Source organism: Rhinolophus sinicus, linkage group LG12 (genome assembly GCF_036562045.2).
Source record: "Rhinolophus sinicus isolate RSC01 linkage group LG12, ASM3656204v1, whole genome shotgun sequence".
Lineage (NCBI taxonomy): Eukaryota > Metazoa > Chordata > Mammalia > Chiroptera > Rhinolophidae > Rhinolophus > Rhinolophus sinicus.
In genome coordinates, this window is record NC_133761.1 from 44,489,160 (window position 1) to 44,509,687 (window position 20,528).

Genomic DNA, 20,528 nt, shown 5'->3' on the forward strand with positions numbered 1-20,528 from the left:
ACTATTAGAAACCATGGAGGTCAGTAGGAAATGGCACATTTTTTAAGTGCTGAAAGAAAATAACTATCCACCAGAATCCTATATCCAGTGGAAATATCTTTCTGGAATGAAGAAGGAACAGAGGTTTTCTCAGGTGAAGGAAAACTAAGAGAAATTGTCAAGAGGAGATTTATCCTAAAATAATAGATAAATTCTTAAAAAGACACAATACAAGAATGAACCATGGAACACCATCGTAAACAAACATATGAGCAAATATAATAGATACTTCCTTTCCTCACGTGTCTTCTAAGTTACAGTTTATGATTGAAGCCAAAATTATGCAACTATCAATGTGGGTCTTCATGTGCGTAGAGAAAATTTTTCTAGCACTATATTAGAAATGGAGAGAGTAAGAGGGTGTGGAAGGGAGGTAAGGTTTCGGAAATCACTTGAACTGGTACAGTGACAATACTAGCCGTCTTTGATAAGTCCTTTATATACAATATACACAATGCCTAGAGCATCACTATTGACATGTGGCATTAACTGTGAGTTTTTCCTAGGTGCCCTTTATCAGATGAGTACATTCTCGTTTATTCCTAGTTTGTTGAGTGTTTTTATTGTTGAAGAGTGTCATATTTTGTCATATGATTTTTCTGCATCAACTGAGATGCTTGTCTTTTCTTCTCTGCATTCTGTGAATATAGTACATTACACTGATTTTTATATATTGAACCCCTCTTGTATTCCTGGGATAAATCACACTTGATCATGTTATGTAATCCTTTTCATAGGTTGTTGAATTTGGTTTGTTACTACTTTTTGAAGATTTTTGCATCTATATTCATAAGGGATATCAGTCTAAGTTTTTCTTTTCTTGTGATAACTGCCTGACTTTGGTACCAGGGTAATAATGGCCCCACAGAATGAGGTAGAAACCATTCCTTCTTCCACTGCTTTCTTGGAGATTTGAGAAGGATTGGTGTTCATTTTTCTTTAAATATTTTATAGAATTCACCAGTGAAGCCAATGGGTCCTTGGCTTTTCTGTTGGGAGTTTTTTTATTATTATTAATAATTCATTCTCTTTACTGGTTATAGGTTTATTCAGATTCTCTATTTCTCCCTGTCAGTTTTGGTAGTTTGTGTGTCTTTACCGATTTCTCCAGGTTTTCTAAGTTGTTGGCATACAATGATTTATAAAACTTCCTTATAACCCTTTTAATTATGTAAGGTTGGTAGTAATGTCACTTTTCTTGTGATTATAGTAATTTGAGCTTTCTTCCTTCCTTCCTTCCTTCCTTCCTTCCTTCCTTCCTTCCTTCCTTCCTTCCTTCCTTCCTTTTCTTTTTTTTGTCATTCTAGGTAAAGGTTTATCAATTTTATTGATCTTTTCCAAGAACCAATTTTTGGTGTTATTTACTCTATTGTTTTTCTATCCTGTAATTTCATTTATCTCTACTATAATCTTTATTATCTCCTACTGTCTGCTTGCTCTGAGTTTAGTTTGTTTCTTTTTCTAGTTTCTTACAGTGGAAGATTGGGTTATTGAGTTGAGATTTTTTTTCTTATTTTTAATGTAAACATTAACAGCTATGAGTTTCTGAGCTCTGATTTTGCTGCATCCCATACTTTTTTAACATATTATATTTTAAGTACCTTTCTGTGTTATGTTAAATACTAGTATATAAAATATATAAAGAACTCTCATGACTCAACAGTAAAAAAACAAAGAGTCCAATTAGAAAATGAAAAAAAGACATGAACAAACACTTCCCTGAAGACAACACCCCAATGGCAAATAACTCAGGAAAAGATGCTCAACCTCATGAGCCATCAGGGAAATGCCAATGAGAACCACCAGGAAACATCACTACACACCTGTCACCTCGGCTAAAATAAAAAGTAGTAAAAACGCCAGTGTACTGCCAAAGGGGTGGAGACACTCGATGTCTCATGCATTGCTGCTGGGGATGTAAAATGGTGCAGCTCCTCTGAAAAAAGTTTGGCAGTTTCTTAAAAACAAACAAAGAAACAAAAACAACTGCCATATGACCCAGAAATTGCATTCCTGGGCCATTACCCCCAGCAAGTGAAGATTTATGTTCACACAAAAATCCGTAGAGGAATGTCCACAGCTTTATCCATAACCACCCAAACCTACAGAGAGTCCGGATGTCCTGCAGTGGGTGAGTTGTTACAGATTATGATACGCCCGTACCATGGGCTACTACTAAGCAACGAAAAGGGACACACACAGTCACCTGGATGAATCACACAGCCACTGGATTAGGCTGCATGAAAACAGCCAATCCTACAGGTTAAATACTGTACAGTTCCATTCATGGACCATTCTTACAATGACAAAATCAGAGTCATAGAGAACAGATTAGTGGTGGACAGGAGGTAAGCAGAGGGTGGGGGCAGGAAGGACGAGTCTGTGCGATATGAGGGCACCTCGAGAGATCTGTGTGGCGATGGAAACTTCCTGTGTCGTCACTGTGTCCACATCGATATCCTGGTTGTGATAATTCTGCACGATGTTAACACCTGTTAAATGGGTACAGGGTACATGGTGGGGGGCTCTCTACATGATGTCCCTCAAATGCATGAGAATCTGTAATGACCTAAAAAGTTTCATCAAAAAAATCTCCACGGCTAGTAGGCCTGAATTTAGTGACTTGAATGCATTCATGGGCAATTCTCATCTCCGATCGTAACTTGCTTGCATCTCAAAGTAAGATCGCTTGTCCCATTTCAGCCAAAAAACCCCAAGATGATCCAACATTTCACATACAGGTTATGAAGTCCAACCGTTCATTCACTGTAAAGTCATGAATATTCAGGGTTGAAAAGTGTATCTTCTCTTTCTGCAAATGCAACTAATAAAAATAGTAGTAAAAAAATTCAACTTGCATGTGGTTGGTCAGAGAGTCAGCCAAATGGTGAACTGATTAAATGGAGACACAGAGGGTCATAACCGATTCATAAGGATAAAGTCTCAGTGCTGCTGGCCTGTTCCAAACCAGGTTTAACAAACTTAAGGTTTTGACTCCTGGGTGCTATATCCTTCTGGTAAAAAGAGGCCCAATGTCATTTATTTGACAGTGTCTTACGTAGAGTTGTGGGTGAAATTTCTCCTGGAGATGAGGACATGTTTACTTTTTTCTTAGTTACCAGTGGCATGCACAGAATTTGGGTCAAGATGTGCAAGATGAGCCCCCCCCCGCCAGCAAAAAGAAATGGCAGTCACTGAAGATGGACCGACAGCTACCGTGTTTCCCCGAAAATAAGACCTAGCTGGACCATCAGTTCTAATGTGTCTTTTGGAGCAAAAATTAATATAAGACCCGGTCTTATTTTAACATAATATAAGACCGGGTATAATATAATATAATATAATATAATATAATATAATATAATATAATATAATATAATATAATATAATATAATATAATATATAATTAATACTGGGTCTTATGTTAATTTTGCTCCACAAGACGCAATAGAGCTGATGGTCTGGCTAAGTCTTATTTTCGGGGAAACACGGTACTTGTGCAGCAACACTTGGCCCTAATGAGTTAACTTGGGTCCTTCGGTTTTGTGGCCACTTGTCTCAGGAGACAGAGCAGCTTGAGAAGAAAGACGTGTTCTCCAAACATGAAGCCACTACCACAGGGTGCCGTTTTGCTGTCGAGCGATGATGTGGCACTGAATAAAATGACACTAGCAATGTTTCCCACCTTCCCTCTGCTATTTTATTTACTCCCAAAGCACATGCTTTGCTTGCATTCGTCTTAAAATCTGTTACAAATCAGGTCTAACTAAGACGATGCTCCTGATTCCACAATCATCTTGAGGCACCTTGTCAAATCAGTTACACTGACTAAAACTCTAAATGAAGGAATGCCTTATATGCAAGTGTGACATCTCATGTTTCCATTTTTCATGGTGGCGTGCCTTGTGCAAAATAACTTGGCTTGGAAACATGACACTAACGGTAAGGCAGGGGTCTCCCGAAACAGGACAACAACTTTAATAAATCATAAACCAAGTTAGTAACAGAAATCAGGCTTATTGACTTCAATTATATGAAGGGTGTAAAGGAGAGGACCACTTAATTCTTCTGAACCCGTTTCCTGAGCGCATGAAACAGCAACTGACCACAGACCAGGCCTTTTGGTAGGAAATCAACACAGACTCATGCCTATGACTGCCTCCTGCAAAACTGAAGAAAGAATCACTTTGGCCTGTAACAGTCTGGTCACCCGTGGGAAGGATGAGTGACACTGGGTGAACAGAAAATAGTTTTGTCACTGCACCAGGACGTCTGGGTATAGATTTTTTTTAATGGGAAAAAAGGAGTAGTATTTTTTTATCCTGACAATGTTTTCAAATTTGATTTTTCAAACACGAAAATAGATTGTGTGGAATCTTGGCTCACAGGAGCCAGAGTCAACAGAAAATGAGTTCATTCGTCTCTGCCAGCCGTCCTCCAGACGCCCCACCTATTCCCCCAAACGGGTTCTTTGACAGTGGTGAGAAACCTGCTAGAAGTTTCCACATGTCTCCCCTTTATCAACAATAATTTTAACTAGAAAGCTATGGTTCTATCATTTTGGATCGCTCTTAAAATTAGGCTGTTGAAGAACTTCATTTTCGCCCCATTTTTCTTTAAAACCCACTAAGAATTTTCTCTTCTTTCTTTCTCCCAAAACTCCAAGTATACCTTCTCTCTAAAGCCTTCCATCTCTAGGAAAGTAAGCTCATCTATACAACATCCAAAACATATCATTTTTTAAATGTAACATAGTAAGACATGACAAAATGGAAAAGGAATTTAATATCCTAAATTGCATTTTTATCAAGTAATATTTTTTTTCCCTCATTCTCCTGCATGTGATTTTTTTTCCATTACTGGTCATTTTTTAATTTAAAAAAATCTTGACGGGGGGTATCAGTCTACTTAATTGTGTTTATGGAGAGAGGCAGACCCAGCAATCCAGACATGAAAAAGCATTATAAGCCCTCTGGAGTGGTAGTGATAGCAGAACGTTTCCAAAGTGACAAGAAAAAAAGAGCACGGCTTCCTGTGTTCACATAACATATTACTTTCGTTAATCAGTCAACAGACTGGGCCCCATGAAGCAGCAACCGCACGCGAAGCCCGAGCCAGGGCTTGGCTTTCAGTAAAGCAGGATTAAAGTCAGCCTTGGAAATACGCTCAGGGAAAGCGGATGAAAGAAGCCCCACCTGATTAACAGAATGACAGGAGAGTTTTAATGTAGAGCCTCAAATACTGAAGTGGATTCGGACCCAACGGGGCCTCCGTTAGGGGAGAATGTGGCCGGGACACCCATCCATACTGAGTGTGGGCCGATCACAGGGGAGACCCTTTAAAGTGCCTCCATCTGCACCACGTACACTCAAGCCACGGAGTAAAAGGGTTTGAGACGATGCAGATTTAACAGCTGACTATTCCCCGCCTCCCTTTGTTTAGAATAAATCAATCCCATCTCCAACACTTTTTTAAAAGCTGGAAAAGCTGAGCTCCCCTGCTCAGCCTCCTGCTGTACTAGACTTACACTCCCAGCACCATCCATCACCCTGACTCCGTCACAAAGCTGCACTCCTGGGTGACCTTGATGTGTCGAGTCAGCTGCTCCAGACGGCTGGGAAGCAGGTGGGCAGCTTGGACTCCGTCCTGCAGGCGCACGGTCAACTGCACGACTTGGCACTTTTCAAATTCTTTAACTGCTCAGCAAAATGTAATAGGACCCCGAGTGGAATCACGCTCCACGCATACTGAATGAGCTCAAAGCGGAGCTGGTGGAGAAACTCATCGCGGTGGAGTGCCTCCAAAGCAGCTTCCTTCTGGAATGTATCTGCATAATCACACATCACCACACCTGAAGTGTCAAACCTCACCCCTGGGTAGGTATGTGGGTGACAGCTTTCTCAGCTGTCAGAAATGGGGGGATGGGCCACGATCACCATTTAGATTCTCAGACACAATGGCCTGGAATTCCAGTGGGAGAAATGCAAGAGAGGGAGGTGGAAGACTGGTCTGCGACATGGGACACATCAGCCAGAGAGTGGGGGATGCTCAATGTCCTGTCTGCCGCCCGACCCTGGTCCTACAACGGAGGACGCCGGGGACCTTCTCTGGCCTTCTATTTGGGGACACTGATGATATGGTGATAAAGGTCTTATCTTTACAATGAAAGGAATGGGGGAAGGACCCCCTGAGTAAAAGCCATCACCTGCTTTTATTAGGAGTCTTTTGAGTCCAAGTGACAGAAAACCTAACTGGAAATGGCTTAAGCAAAATGTGGGATTTATTGGCTCCCACAGCTGAACAGCTGATTGGGATGCAGGGACTAGGGTGGTGTCATCAAAACCATTTGACGTCCCTTGGCCCTGGCGTCCTCTATGTGTGTGTGTGGCATTCTCCGGCCACTCTCACTTGTGGGGACAAGCAGGCTGTCAGCAGCACTAGGCTTGCATCCCATGCCACCACGTCCAGTGGGAGGGGGGTACTCCCTTCCTGCAGCTCTCCCACAACCCAAAGTTCCAGGCAGAAACAACAGCTCTCCAGGACTCTGGGTTCCACACCTTGCCTTTCTATGTCTTGGCCCTTTTGGCCAGTTTCACTTGCTTGTCTGTTTCTTGCTTACCTGTGGCCAAAATCCAAGAAAACATTTCATCCAGAGCTAACTTCTACCGGAGTCCCCCGCTCTCTGGCTGATGTGAAATGTGCGGCAGGCCCCCAAAGCTGTAAGCTCCGCCCACACGTCCCAGCCACTTGGCTGGGGTCACTGATACTAAACTCTGAGCTAGTCGGGTTGCTCAGGCGGCCTTGATGCCCATTTCATTCTACACAACTACGAATGTTTCTCGCTGGTGTATATTTACTTCTATTTCTTTGGAAAGTTCAAGACTTGGTCCACGTTCCTACCTGGCTGTGTCTGGAAGACCCAGGATCCACTCCTGCAATAGCTAAGCTGTGTGAATCCCTAAACAACTGTCTTTTATCAACACACGCAGAGGCTGACACACAGAGTGACTCCTAAGAATGTTCACATTGCTCAAACGTCTGATGTTTATACACACATCCAGACAACGGGGGTGCCTTCTGACAGGAGCCCCAAAGACCTACCATTAGCTCCTAGGAAAGCTGAGGGCATTTCCTGACCCTTCTCACAGACGGCTTTGGTAGTGCTGATGGCAGGGCCACACCCAAAGGGGTGCCCTCATGCCTCCCTGCTTGGGGTCTAGAGCTATTGGGATACAACCAACACACAACCAGGGCCTCGTGAAGGAGATGGCCCCACTGAGACCTGCTGCGCCCTGGCTCAGGGACCCGGGGAAGTACCACGAAGTTCCTGTAGGAACAGGGGAAGACAGACTCAAGAGCAGATGGCTTGTCTAAACTGTGCAAAGCGGCCCCTCACCACGCTCTCTGACAGCCTGAAGAGGGACTCCAGGGGTGCAACTATCGGTGTGGAAGCTCAGCCTAACAGTTTTAAGAATAGTCCTGGGCGAGCTGTGTTGCTTCTGACCCTCCAGAGGTCCAAAGCTTCTGAGGAGCACTTTGAAAGTGACAGGGAACAGTGTGCCCAGCAGTGCCTGACGCTGTCCCGTTCCGGGAGGGGGATGCAGTATGCCTCCCTTGGGGACTGAAGGAGGCCACTCCTGGAGTAAGGCCCGCCTGACCTTGGGTTCCGGGCTGTGTCAGCCTTCCCTTCCAACAGGTTCCTCCCTCCACACAGGGCTCTTACGAAGACACCTCTATTTCTAGTCTAAGCAAACACTGTAGCTGGTATTCACTGATGTGTGTGTGTGTGTGTGTGTGTGTGTGTGTGTGTGTGTATGTGTGTGTGTGTGTGTATGTGTGTGTGTGTGTACCCAACATGTATGTGTTTGTGGCATTTGAGAGGCTTCAGGACATACTGGAACATGCTCGGGGCTTCAGCTGTGGACCTTGTTCCGTGACCTTGGGCAATTATTTAACTTCCCTGAGTTTCCTTTTTCTAATCTGTGAAAAGAGAAAGACGAAATTCCACTTCCAGAGGGGGTGCAGGGCCAGCATGGATACACTTGAGGCGGCCAGCAGGGGCGTGAGCAGGGGCGTGAGCAGGGGCGTGAGCAGGGTGGGGTGACTGCTGTGACTGCCTGGTGCAGCCTCATCCCACCACCTTTCTCACTGGGATTGATAAGGACATGGCCGGGTCCCATCACACCGCTGGGGATGGATCTGAGAGCCCAGCAGCCCTGAAACATCGGACAGGGGACTTCATGACCTTTATCTCAGCAGGAGATAGACATGTCCAGGTACTTGGTAAACATACCCAAATGCATTACGGGGGAGCTTAATTGCAAGCTGAAAAATATAAACCCCTCCCTTGCATAACTGCGAATTTTCATTACAGTGCTGCCTTTCACTGTGAACCCATACGCCATATAAGCTCCCTGCTTTGTGCTTAAGAACAAAATTGGCCTGTGGAGAAGCATGATGCTTTAAGCAAAGATCTTACAAACCATGCTTTAAACAGCTCAGTGGGCAGAGAACACCCAGCAAAATCCTCTCTATTCTGAACAAGTTAGAAACTACACAGTGTCGAGTGGAGAATTCCTTTCTCTGATTGCCTGACCAGCATCACCGATAATTCCTGAAGGAAGACCAGGCGGTGACAGGCCCGGCATCTGCAGGCAACACACCTAAGGGGCTGGAGGGGTGAGGAAAGACATGACTGAGCCAGCCTCTGCGGGCGGAAATGTTGACTTAAAGCCAGGAAGTTGAGAGTTGATAGAGGAAATGGGAATTGGATTGTCAGTAAAACACATGTCAGGCTCGAATGCTGAAGCCCTGGCTTGGCCATACTTTGGTAATAATTGAGAGGCTCTACATTTTAAGAGCATAAATGAGAACAGAACATCTGGCTTGCAGGACGTCACAGGTCCCTCTATTGCGAGCCGTGTAAGTGACATCTGGAGCTGGCTAAGCAGGGGAGGGTTAGGGACAGTCCAGTGAACATCTGGATGAGGGTGGCTAGGACACCCAAGGTCAAGGTCATTTCCAACAAAGAACAGTTAGGGCTGTTTAGCCTGAAGGAGGGGTCACAAGGAAGGAGAGCTGCCTTCGAACCTGTAAAGGGTGGGATGTGTGGGAGGCACGAGGATGCTGGGTCAGCAGGTGTACCCAGGTGCTCGTGGAATCCAGGTAACACCACCAGGAGCACAGCTGGCTCTGAACAGCCCACAGCCGTGCCAGACAAAGCTCACGAGGGCTGCCCAGTAGGGACCAAGGAGAAGGAAGAGGATACACAGTGGGCTTCTGTAATTCCTAGGGTCCGTGCCAGCCTCACGTGCCAGCCACGAAGGTGCTAGGAAATAACAGTATGACTCATGGGAGCCGCTGAGACTAGTGAAATATTTTAATCGGATATTTTGTTGTTTGATAAACCACAAAACAGTGGTGCATTAGCGAGCCTATTTTTCCACTGAGGCTGCTGTGATGCTCAAAGAACAGAAGCGAGCTCTGTGAGCGGTGAGGCGTCAACGTAAACTCAGCACCTGGAGGTGACCGACTGACGGTTATGGGGTGCCTCCCAGCACACTGACCGATCAGGCTGCCCTGTCCTTGCAGGTGGGTGGCAAGGACACAGAAAACGTGTCTACACACAACTGAATTTTAAAGTTGAATGAAAGAAGACAGAAATCTAGGGAAGGAGAACACAAAGGGGTGCGAACAAGGATCGGAATGCTGCCACAAACAGACCTGCACATTTACCACAGCCATGTTTTCCTCACTTGGTGTTTCTGGCTCTGTGAGGCACACAGAGACAGCATCCCATTTTACAGACAAGTTAACTGAGGCTCACAGACAGATCATTTCCCAAAGTCCAATACCCAACCAAACAACCAGGCTGGGATTTTAGTCATGGGTCTGAGTGACCATAATGATGAACCGTCACTGCCTTGGGGAGACCTGAGGATCAAGGAACACCGATCCCCTTCTTACTGATGAGGGCGGGACCAAGGATACACAAGGCAGGACTGACGTGTTTGCAGACCAATCACACAGAGTGATTCCTACCAGCGAAAGCCCCACCGGGCACCCTCATCTAGACACTTACTGTATATTTGTTGACAAGGGACAATGCCTGGGATGATTTAATGTCTTAAAATCAATCTGGAGAATATGACGGCCATGTAGCAACCAGGAAAGCTCTATCTGCCTTTCAGGGAGCTGTTATATGTGTCTTCTTATCGCTATGGCATTTTCCATTTTATAGAAGACTCTGATGTATCAAAACAAAGTCACTGTCAGTGAGACTTTTCATCCGTTAGGGCTGAAGTTAGTTAACTCCGTTAGAACCAAGGGACGGACATGAGTCCAGTACTTTCTGGCCTAAACATCTGTTTCCTATTAATAACAAAGTTTGGTGATGTAGTGATTGCTTATGTATAAAGAGAAGGATGATAAATCATTATATCAGACTGTGTTGCTAAAGCCTTTTAAAATACTCTGACATAAGGGGATTTATAAACACAAGACACCATTACAGTACATTTGCTGTCGTTGCCTGCAGTGTAAATGCAGATACCAGGCAGAGCTCATCAAGCCGGATTTTAAAGCCCTTATTTGTCAAGAGAACATCAGTTTAACAGTGAACTTTTTAACAGTGGCTTTCCCTTCTCTTTTCCTTTTCTTCTCTTTTACGCAATACTTCCCTTCTCTTTTACATAATACTGTCGGACTTAATTCATTTAAGAAATAGTTCTAGAACACCTACTGTTTGCATGGCCATAGAGCCACAAAGATGAAGAATACACAAGCCCAGACGTGGTGGGAAACACAGTATATACCTATCATGGGAAGGATTTACTGATGGCCAAAGAGCAACTGATTTTCCCAAGATGCCTGGTATGATCCCTGTCATCCTACACGTCCTCCTGACCCTCACTGCCCACCCATCCATAGTCACCCCTTCCTGTGACTGTGGGTGGGTGTGGATGGGACATGGGCGGTGGAGGAAGGGAAGGGCATAGCCCAGGAAAACCACAGTCTGCACTGTATAAAGAGGCTAGAAAGTGAGATGAAGACCGAGGCGGGTCCACATCTGTGCTGCCCAATATGCTGGCCTCTGGGCACAACTGGCTACTGAAATTTAATTAAAATTCAATAGAATTAAAAATTCAGTTCCTTGGTCACACCAACCCCGTGTCCAGCGCTCACAGCCACGTGTAGCCAGCATGGCTCACACTGGACAGGCAGGTATGGAGCACTTCTGTCCATGCAGGACCTGTTCAGCCAGTGTGGGCCAATGTGGGATTTCTCCTTGTTCCCCAGGCAGCAAAGAGCCACGGGGTTCTGAGACAGGACATAACCTGGCACTGAGAACGCTAGACAGCAGCTTAGTTAGGTCAGAATACACATGTGTCCTCTGCCCTGTGAGGAGCTACGCTGGGGGCAGGGAGTCTGCCGGTTTCCAGACAGCCAGCCTGCGGAAAGGAGACTGGCCACAGTTGTCAGGTAGCTGGTGATTCACTTAGCAGTTCCTCAGAGTATTAAAATGGCTCCATTTCAGTGCTGGGCTCCCTGGAGACTTGCAAAAAACAGAGCCAGCTTTAGAAGGCCTGAGAGAAAAACCAGAGGATGGAAAGGGAGACAGGAGAGGAGGCCTGGGGGAGGGGAGCACGTGCCCTCACACACCTCCTAGGTCAGGGCTTGGGGACCCGGGCCCCCACGTGGGGACATGTACTCTCCAAGGCCGGAGGAGTTTTAACCAGCCTTTTAATGTGACGTGACAAGTAAACAATTAAACAGAATCAATTACACTAAATGCTCCTTTGTATCAGACTGAGGAAAAGATCCTAAGACCCACTATGGACACTCGATCTCAAGAACACTAGAAGTTACCAGTATTGGAAATAAAACCCAACAGTTTCAGGTAGAATGAGCTTCCCAGAGCCTTCGCAGGCATCCCGATGAGATTTCCTGCCGTTTCCTTTCCTGGTAACCACCACCCTCCCTGCCCTGAATTCCATCACTGATCTTTCAGGCAGAGGGGACTTGGGATCCCGATGCTTAACACAAGGTGACAGCAGACCTTTAACAGACTGGGTTTTGCATCAGGAACTCTTCCCCCAGTGGGGCCAAACATTTTCTCCAACTTGGCTCCTTCAGCGAGACCTGGTAAAGGCTGGATCTCCTTACATACACCCACAGACCCTGATGTCCCCCGACACCCGTGCACAGGCTGACCAAAGGTTGGCCCCTCCCACACACGACAGATGGCTACAGTGAGGGAATGTGGCCACGGCAGAACTAGTTCTCTGTGAGAATGAATAAGGAAGCAGAACTCCTGCTCTGGACGCCCAGGCTAAACAACACAGACACATTCACGTAGGGCCTGAAAGGAGGGCTGGGTCCCAGAAGTGAGGCGGCTGATAGCAAGCACACCACTGGCTCTGCACAGATGTTGGGGTGCCCCCTGAAGTAAAACCTCCCACAAAGATTCCTTCCTTCCCCTTTCTATCTGGACACTAGCACCCCTCCCTGCTCAACGGGAATGTCTGTTGCTTCTATCACATTCTGTCGGGCCGGGAAGACTGGCTCCTAACTCATCAGAGAACAGGAGACAGGAAGACATCTTTTGTCCTGAAGACCAAGTTAAAATATCTCGTGCTTTCCCGTGTACTACAAAGCACGAGAGTGCCTCTCCTTATTTACAAGCCTTTGCACTTTCCAGAAGTGGGATTTTCAGAGCTCCAAAAAGCTCCTTAAATTGTTTCTCCTAAAAAAGCTTAAAGACGTGTGGGTGCTAGTGGTTTACTCTTATTCTCTAGAAACATGCACGGTATCTCTATAGACAAACGCAAAAGGAGACTCTTGTTTACGTGTAAAATTCAAGATGACATTCCTTGTCCTGCAAAAAGCCCACCTCTAGGAGAACAGGAGGAACCTACTGGGAACACGAGGCCGCCCCCATCTCCCCATGTCCCGCTGGCTGCTGTGGGCACTCTGCTTTGACTTGTTTCCCTGGGACACCCCTAATGTGAGCTCACGGGGAGTGATGCTCACAGTTGTGGGAATACTTGTCACCGGGGGCCAAACGGGAAGCAGTCCGAGAGGAATCCCACCACCGCAGGCTCACACAGTGTCTCCTTTGCGTCAGGCTGGTCGAGGTGCTTTATGTGACCCCTGATTTTCCAGAAGGGGAGAGAGAGGCCTGAGGTCACCAGTGTTAAGTGGCAGAGGTGAGGTGTGAGCTCAGGCAGGCTGGCGGTGCTACTGCCGCCCCCAGAAGGATGCACGTTTTAGGCTCACATAAACCGTCTGGCGGGAGACAGAAGCTGCGGATCGCCTGACTCAGTGCTGGCCTCTGTGACACAGAACGGGCGCACTGTAAGGAGCCAGAGCTGTGCAAAATGGAGATGGATTCGGGTTTATATGGCACAGCACAGGTATGGCTAATGCATTAGGGCCAAGAAGATCTTAGTGGGATCCTGCCCTCGGCCCACACAGCGACTCCTCTGCCCCCAGGTGAGGCCAGGCCGCTCAAGGCACTTTCCGCCTCCTCCAGCTGCTCGCAGGCCCTCCCCCCCCACATCATTAAGAGTTCTTGAAAATCACTTAGTGAACCATCATTCCTCTCTTCTCCCCTTCCCTTAAAAAATGACTGCTCCCACTCCATTACTGTGCTTGAGAAAATGTATGGCCAACCAGTCCAAACAGTCACAAAGGAGTGCATGCCTTCTACCAGGTTAGTGGTGCTCGGAAACACTGGAGGTCTCCTTTTTGCTGAGCTGTGACGTGTGTACGCTTGTACATGACACCGTATTTAGAGTGCTCCCACAGGGAACACATGTACCCAGGGGCCACCCCTGCATGTTGTATGACATGATGATGGCCTTACACCTTTCTTAAGGCAATGGCTCGCATTCGTCAGTGACAGCCCACGTTGCTTCACAATTGGTGAAACCTGGGCTAGTACCTGATTGCAAATCTGTGATCAGTCATGTTTTGTCCAGACACTGGAAGCCCCTATGCTGAGTCCATGGACTTGGGAGGCACCCGGACACGCGCTCTACACCCCAGCCCACAGCAGAGTGAAGCAAGATGGCTGGACCTTTGTGTAGAGGAAGGTCAGGAGCCGCCTGAAACAGAAGTCTTAGTGGAGCAAGTTTGCATCAGTTATAGGACCTTACTTGTAGTTTTTCTCCCAGAATTTCACTGGCCTGACATACGAAGTGATGAAAATGACACTCCCAAGAAATGGGCTCAATGGAGTAGAAAAGATTGACGTGACAAATGTCTGAAAGAAAAGCATGGCAGAATCTGAGAATTTTGAGTTAAGGCAAACAATTTTTTTCATTGTTCTATTTCTAAATATCATTGAAGATTTTAACTAGTTTACATTAAAGCCATTTTCTCATCAAGAAAAGAAAGAAGGGCATATATTTGTTCCATGTACATATTTGGAACTATAAAACTTTCAGTAGTATTCTGCGAGTTATCATTTCACCACCATGAAATTAAATGACTCAAAAATCCCAGCGGTCTCTGTATAATTCATGCAAAGATTTAGTATCTCAGGTTTAAAAATAACAGTTTCTTTTTACTAAGACATCACCAGTTGAACAAAACACATGGTGGTTCATTTACTAAAGTACTAAGTAGCTTTATAAATAACTAAAATCAAATGATATTTTTTAAAATAAATAATAGCATTGTTTGGGAAAGTCGCATGTCTGTTTCTCAAAGAATGTTTTCCTACTACTCAAAAATATATATGCTTTACTATACATTAACGCCAAAGGCTCAATTCAAGTCCTATCTGGGTTTTAAGCTAAAAACATATACCCGTGAAGTCGCAGCAGTTGTGGGCCAAGTCACTTCTTTTGCACTCTGTACGGGTTTTTCACTTACTGGCACACCTCACTTTTACACACCCAAGTTGATAAGAAACATAATTGTTCAATATAAAAAAACAGTACTGCTGTAACTTTTCGCTTAATCCCAATTGGTCTCTGGAAATCTGGGGGAGGTTTCAGAAGGGCTGGTCCCTCCCCCGTCTCACCACATCATCAGAGAACTTCTCCCAGCTGTCAATCACATCCACGTCACTGGTACAGGGGTGAGGGCAGGACCCATGCAGTTGAAAGAGCAAGAGAGAACTGAGGTGGCAGAGGTCAGTGGGGGCCAGACTGCTCAGGTCTTACAAATGCACATTGTCCCTTGTCCCCTGGGGTGAGGGCTTGGAGTGTTTACTACAGGTCTGACCTGATCTCCTACAAGGCTGCCCTTCCCACCTGGAGGGGCATGTGCCTCTTTCTCACTGCTGCACAAATGGAGGTCTTATTTCTTTAGCCCCTGTTCAAAAAGTTCCAGCAGAAAGTAAGAAGGAAGTGCCTGGCCCAATGAGGAGGATCTGTGTCTCATTACAATCAGCACCTAGGAGAAGTAACTCAGGCTCCAAAGTGCCTTTCACGCATTATCAGTGGCTTGGCTCCAGTGATGGGACAGGGGAGCAGTGGATGTGGGGATCTTTAGAGCCCCGCTTACAAATAAGCACAGAACAGGGAGTGAGGCTTGTGCTGTCTACATTCACATTTCAGGGATTTAAGCTCAGAGTTTTGCTTCAGGAGTAACTGTGACTTCTTATTTATTTATTTACTTACTTGCTATTTACTTCTAAATACCTTCAGGAGTGACATGGCACATCCTCCATTGAGAATCCATTCTGGTGTTGAATTGTTTGAGTATTGAAAAGATCTCTACTGTGTTACCATCTAAATCCAATTCCTTGTATTTTGACGTAGGTTTAAATGGAGAACTACAGAACAGTATGCTACTGGGTTATCCATTATCACCCATCAGTTTCCTCTTCATCTGCAAGCTGGAAATATCTACATACCCAGGGTCACAAGACATACCAAATTAACTACATCCCTGCGTCATTGGGAGAGAAGGGAACTGCATGGGAGACGTCACTGAGTAAAGGTCCTGAAAAAATGTGAGAAGGCAGAGTGGGGTGACAGGGGAGTCCTGGGTGGGAGGAGGGGAGAGGGGTGCATCCACACAACCAGTGACAGAGGAGGCTGTGGGGCTTGCAGGATGCTAGAGGGGCTGATATTGCTCTGCTTTTCAATTCTAAACATTTCCCCTAAGATTGTGTTGTCCATTTCAAAATGCCAGAAACAATTATTCAGAAATTAAGGGGTAAGTGAGGGGGGCAGTGCCAGCCTATAAGTAAAGTTCATGGTGGTAGACAGGTCAGAGGTAGCGCAGGAGTGAATAGATGGCCTCAGAGGTAATTTTATTTAGGGAAGGTCAATAAAGAAATGCAGCACGCTCGGGACAAATGTGAAGGGCTGTGCCCTGCTGCTAAGGCCCTGCCAAGAAACTCCTGCACAGCAGGCACATGCAGCCATCTTTATTTCTAACTGAGAGGTCAACCGCAGAGGTCAATGGTGACACCTTTAAAAGCTTCTATACTGTTCTGTAGTTCTCCACCTGAGTACATGTAAAATGAAAACATCAATGTCAATACTTAAAGTATAAAAAAAAAAATCACCAGAAGCTCAAAAGGATGTACCAAGTAGAAAGCTGCCATTGCAACATACACATTTAACAGAGCTAATCTGGCTGAGTCTAATTATTTGAAGACAATGGTCTTGCATGGTCTCTATACATATTAAAAGGGTGAACATTCTGGTCTTTCCCTGGGGGTTACAAGCTCAGAAAATAACAGAGGCTACCAAGGGAGAAAACATGCTCGTACTGGAAAAAGCAATTTACTAAACAGCGCCCTGCTGGCCTGAAAGCTAATTCAATTCCAAAATGGAGCAAATTAGTGCCCTCTCAATGCCAGGATGGAACCCACAGCTTCTTAATGCAGTGATAAATAATTAATATTTCAAAATTAGTAAGACCCAGGGCTGGCATTTAGGTACCTGACAGCTTTGCTTGGTGGCGGAGATATATATATATATATATATAAAATCTCCAGTTTCCTCCACTACCTCATTATATTCTGCATGGCAATTGGACTCCAAATAGCAAATGTCTACCTTTACAACTGATCAAGGACAGGAAGGTGTCCTTGGGAAAGGCGGAGGGGAGCTGAGGGTCCTGTCAGCCATCACACAACCACAGCGGTCTGGCTCCATGGTCACTCTCAAGGCTCTTATCTTAGCAGAAGGGAGGACCTGGAAGTCACCAACAGAGACAGTTTGAGGAGCCAAGCACAGGGTTGGCTACATGTTCTAAAACGGACCTACCAAACACCCAAGAGAATCTACACCTCAAATGTGTTCAATTTTTCCAGAGAATGAGTGTGCCCGTCATGAAAGTCCTTAGATTGAACACGCACTCTGCAATCTCAGAGATGTTAATTCTGCTTGGATCTTTGCAGGGGATATTAAGCGCCAGATATGACGCTTGCATGTGGGCTCTCCACACACAGAGTAGGTCAGGGAGCTGAGGGTCACGGCTGCCAGGCGGGCCTTCCTTCAGCTGTGGAGCAACCCGGAGAAATCAGTGTCCCTGAAGTCGCCTCACAAGGCGTAAACAGGCACAAGCAGTGCCACCGCTCTACCTGTGGCCAAAGTTTGGATAAAACAGGGAATCAGAACTTCAAGTGTGAAATTCTCAGTGGAACTCCTCAACCGCAAATCTGCACCAATCTAATAATTTCCATTTAATAAACTGCCTTCAAATTCTAGACAGGGCAGGATACCTTAGGCACACTTCAGAAATAAATAAAAATCGCCTCATTCTTTGTTTTAAAGGACCCTGTTTAGAAAAGCTAAAATTACTGGTATTACAGAAAATGACTGCAGTTAAAAGAAAAGGGCGGTGCACGAGCTCACGCTTTCGCCACATTTTTCTCTTAGCTTGTTCTGCCAAATAACCTTGAAATACTCTAGAAATAGCAGCGAGGGTCTAAGAATAGGAACACTGAACAATGTGCATTGTGAGGCAGGCTCTTGGTATGCCTAACATTTTTTTTTAACACATAAATATGGAGGAGAGCATTTTAATTTTTTTTAAAAATCTAGAATATTATCACTTCATGATGAGCCCAAGTATGTTTCCATTCCTGTACACAAAGTTCAGATCCCAGAGACTCCCTATGGATGTCCTAATGAGCCTTACGTCAGCTGCATAGGAAAGACTGCTGAATAGTCCTTAAAACTAGCCCACAGCACACTCCATGGAACGTCGGGGCCTAGAACTGGGGTCACGCCCATTAGGGGATATGAATCACCAGGGAGGTTCGTGAAGATGGGGATCCCAGGGTCCACCCCCTGAAATGTGATTTTCAAAGCATCTGCTGGACTGAGGGACCTGCTTATTTAGCAAACTCCTCCAGCACTGCCGGTGCAGTAGGCCCTGAACCACACACATCCTGGGAAAACCAAGTTAGAAAGTGTAAAAGCAGAGGAAGGAAACCTCTGAGGGCAAATTTTAGGCCTGAGTCAAGAATATTTTTGTTTAATTTCTCTCTTCAAGACTATTTCTAGTCTATTTCCTCCCTCCTCCCCAAACATACGCAAGCATGAACACACATCCACACACGTGCACACACACACTTTACTGCATCAAAGTGAGCTTCAGAAGTAGCATCTCGAGTTTGTTCTGAAGTACATTAAAACTAATTATCGTGACACAACACTTAAACACATACAAAGACACCAAATGAGACTGCAAATGATAAAACTAGGCTCCTTGGCTAATAGCAACCCCAAAACAAAACCACAAATTATTTTTTTTAGTCTTCAAAAATATTAGGGTAATTCTATCTGTACCTAATTCTGGGTTTTTGAATATCACTCAAGTATATGACAACCAAACTATATCATAACACTATGTTATATAATCTGTAACAATGTGAGGAATTCACCAATCCTATCCACAATGTTTAAATACAGCAAATAAATTGGCACTATTTTGTACAAGTCAACCGAATCATTTAAACAGTAATTTTCCATTTAAAAGACGGTATGTCTTAATGCAGGTCTGGGCATGGGAAATGGAAGAACCAGAAAAAATAAAGTAACTCCTGAATATGCATTAAGAAGCAGGCATAGTTCCAAATTAAGAACCATCTTTTAAGGCTAAATGGCCTAAAGGGAATCCAAAGTGCCTCCCCGCCACCCATCCAAAAATAATCATAAAGACTTTAAAGTCCTTTCATTGCCAGGGGTCAATGAAAAGCTTGCATCGGTGAAATGGGGACGCAAACAGCAGCGGAAAGGATACGAGGAACTGCAAAGAGCTGAGCAAACACGTGGAATGAAGAACCCCAAGCCATCTGCCAAGGAGCCACATATGTTATGACGAACTGTAACTTCAGAAGCAGGTCCCTGAGCTGAAAGCAAAAGAAGAAAAAGATTCATCAGAGATGACAGCCATAGTGGCAGTGGTGTCAAGGTCATTTAAAGCACGCCTGTTACGTTAGGAAGGGACGGTGAAAATCCTGTTTGCCCTCTTGCTCTTACCTTCCTTTGTCCGATACGGTCAGGTGGTTGCAGAAGGGTATTTTAAAACTGCAGCAAGATGGTGAGAAGATAGCTTGTGTGGCTAATCGCAGCAGGCTGATTATTTCAGCCAACAGACTGACAGGTGCCTCTGCCTTTCTCAGAGGAACACACAGCTTGGTCTTCCTCCCTTCATACTGGGTCATTTAGAGGGAGATCCATTAAAAACCTATCACCATCAACATCGTTCAAGTTCTGTGTATTAAATTACCTCTTCAGCTGCTCTTGCTGGGGAAAATATCTCCACAGCATTGAGCTGCAAGGTACAAAGGACGTGAGACACCGGATAGGATGTGGAAGCGGCTGCATTTGTTAGACAAGCCAGAATGGGGAAACCTGAGTTCTGAGGAGAAGTGGTGGACAGAAGAGACCTTAAGGGACCAGCGATGAACAGGAAGGCAAATGCTTTCAGGGGTCTTAGGGGAGAGTCAGAACTTGAACATGCCCAGCATCACGGAGAAGAACGAATGTCCTGGCTGTGGACCTCTGTCTTGTGGGAAGAAGCGCCTGAGGAACCCCAGATGCGAATGTATGCCACTGTCGCTTGTACTTACTGCCAGGAAGCATCCTGCCAGGACGTTCCCCCAAACTCCACACACACTCCCCATCTGTAATGGAACGCTCCTAGACTGGCCAGCACACAGGATGCTACAATACATCCACCAAGCCCGTGGATGCAAAAAGAGGGAAAAACTAGAATTCTTAGTTAGGCTTCATTAGGTGTTTGTTACATAGAACATCAGAAGACCACAATGCAAAGAAGGCAAAGGTTGGGAAGTAGGGCCACTAAGGAAAGGTTCAAGGAACAAGGACAACTCAACCCTACAGTGAAAGGCCAATGTTGTGATTTTGGACCAAAAGATAAGGTTACTCTGAATTGTCCCATGAAAGTGTGATGGGGTAAAAGGAGGTTAATTTGCATCCTTTCCAAATCTTTCTGTCAATTTTCTTGTCGCATCATATTCTCATAGATATCCTGATTTTAGAGAAAAA

At 45.3% G+C, this 20,528-nt stretch overlaps 1 protein-coding gene across 5 annotated transcripts in view; it reads right to left on the reverse strand.

Moving 5' to 3' along the window:
- Nucleotides 1-20,528, reverse strand: part of PCNX2 (pecanex 2) — a 242,855-nt gene that overhangs the window by 66,668 nt on the left and 155,659 nt on the right. For all 5 annotated transcript variants that reach the window (XR_012490740.1, XM_019712884.2, XM_074316661.1 and 2 more), the window contains 2 exons: nucleotides 19,258-19,366; nucleotides 14,199-14,328 (listed from right to left, as the gene is read on the reverse strand). Coding sequence is in view for 4 of the 5 variants with exons in the window: in XM_019712884.2 (XP_019568443.2) it covers nucleotides 14,199-14,328; nucleotides 19,258-19,366 (239 nt within the window). In the remaining variant the exon portion in view is untranslated. The remainder of the gene's footprint in view (nucleotides 1-14,198; nucleotides 14,329-19,257; nucleotides 19,367-20,528) is intronic.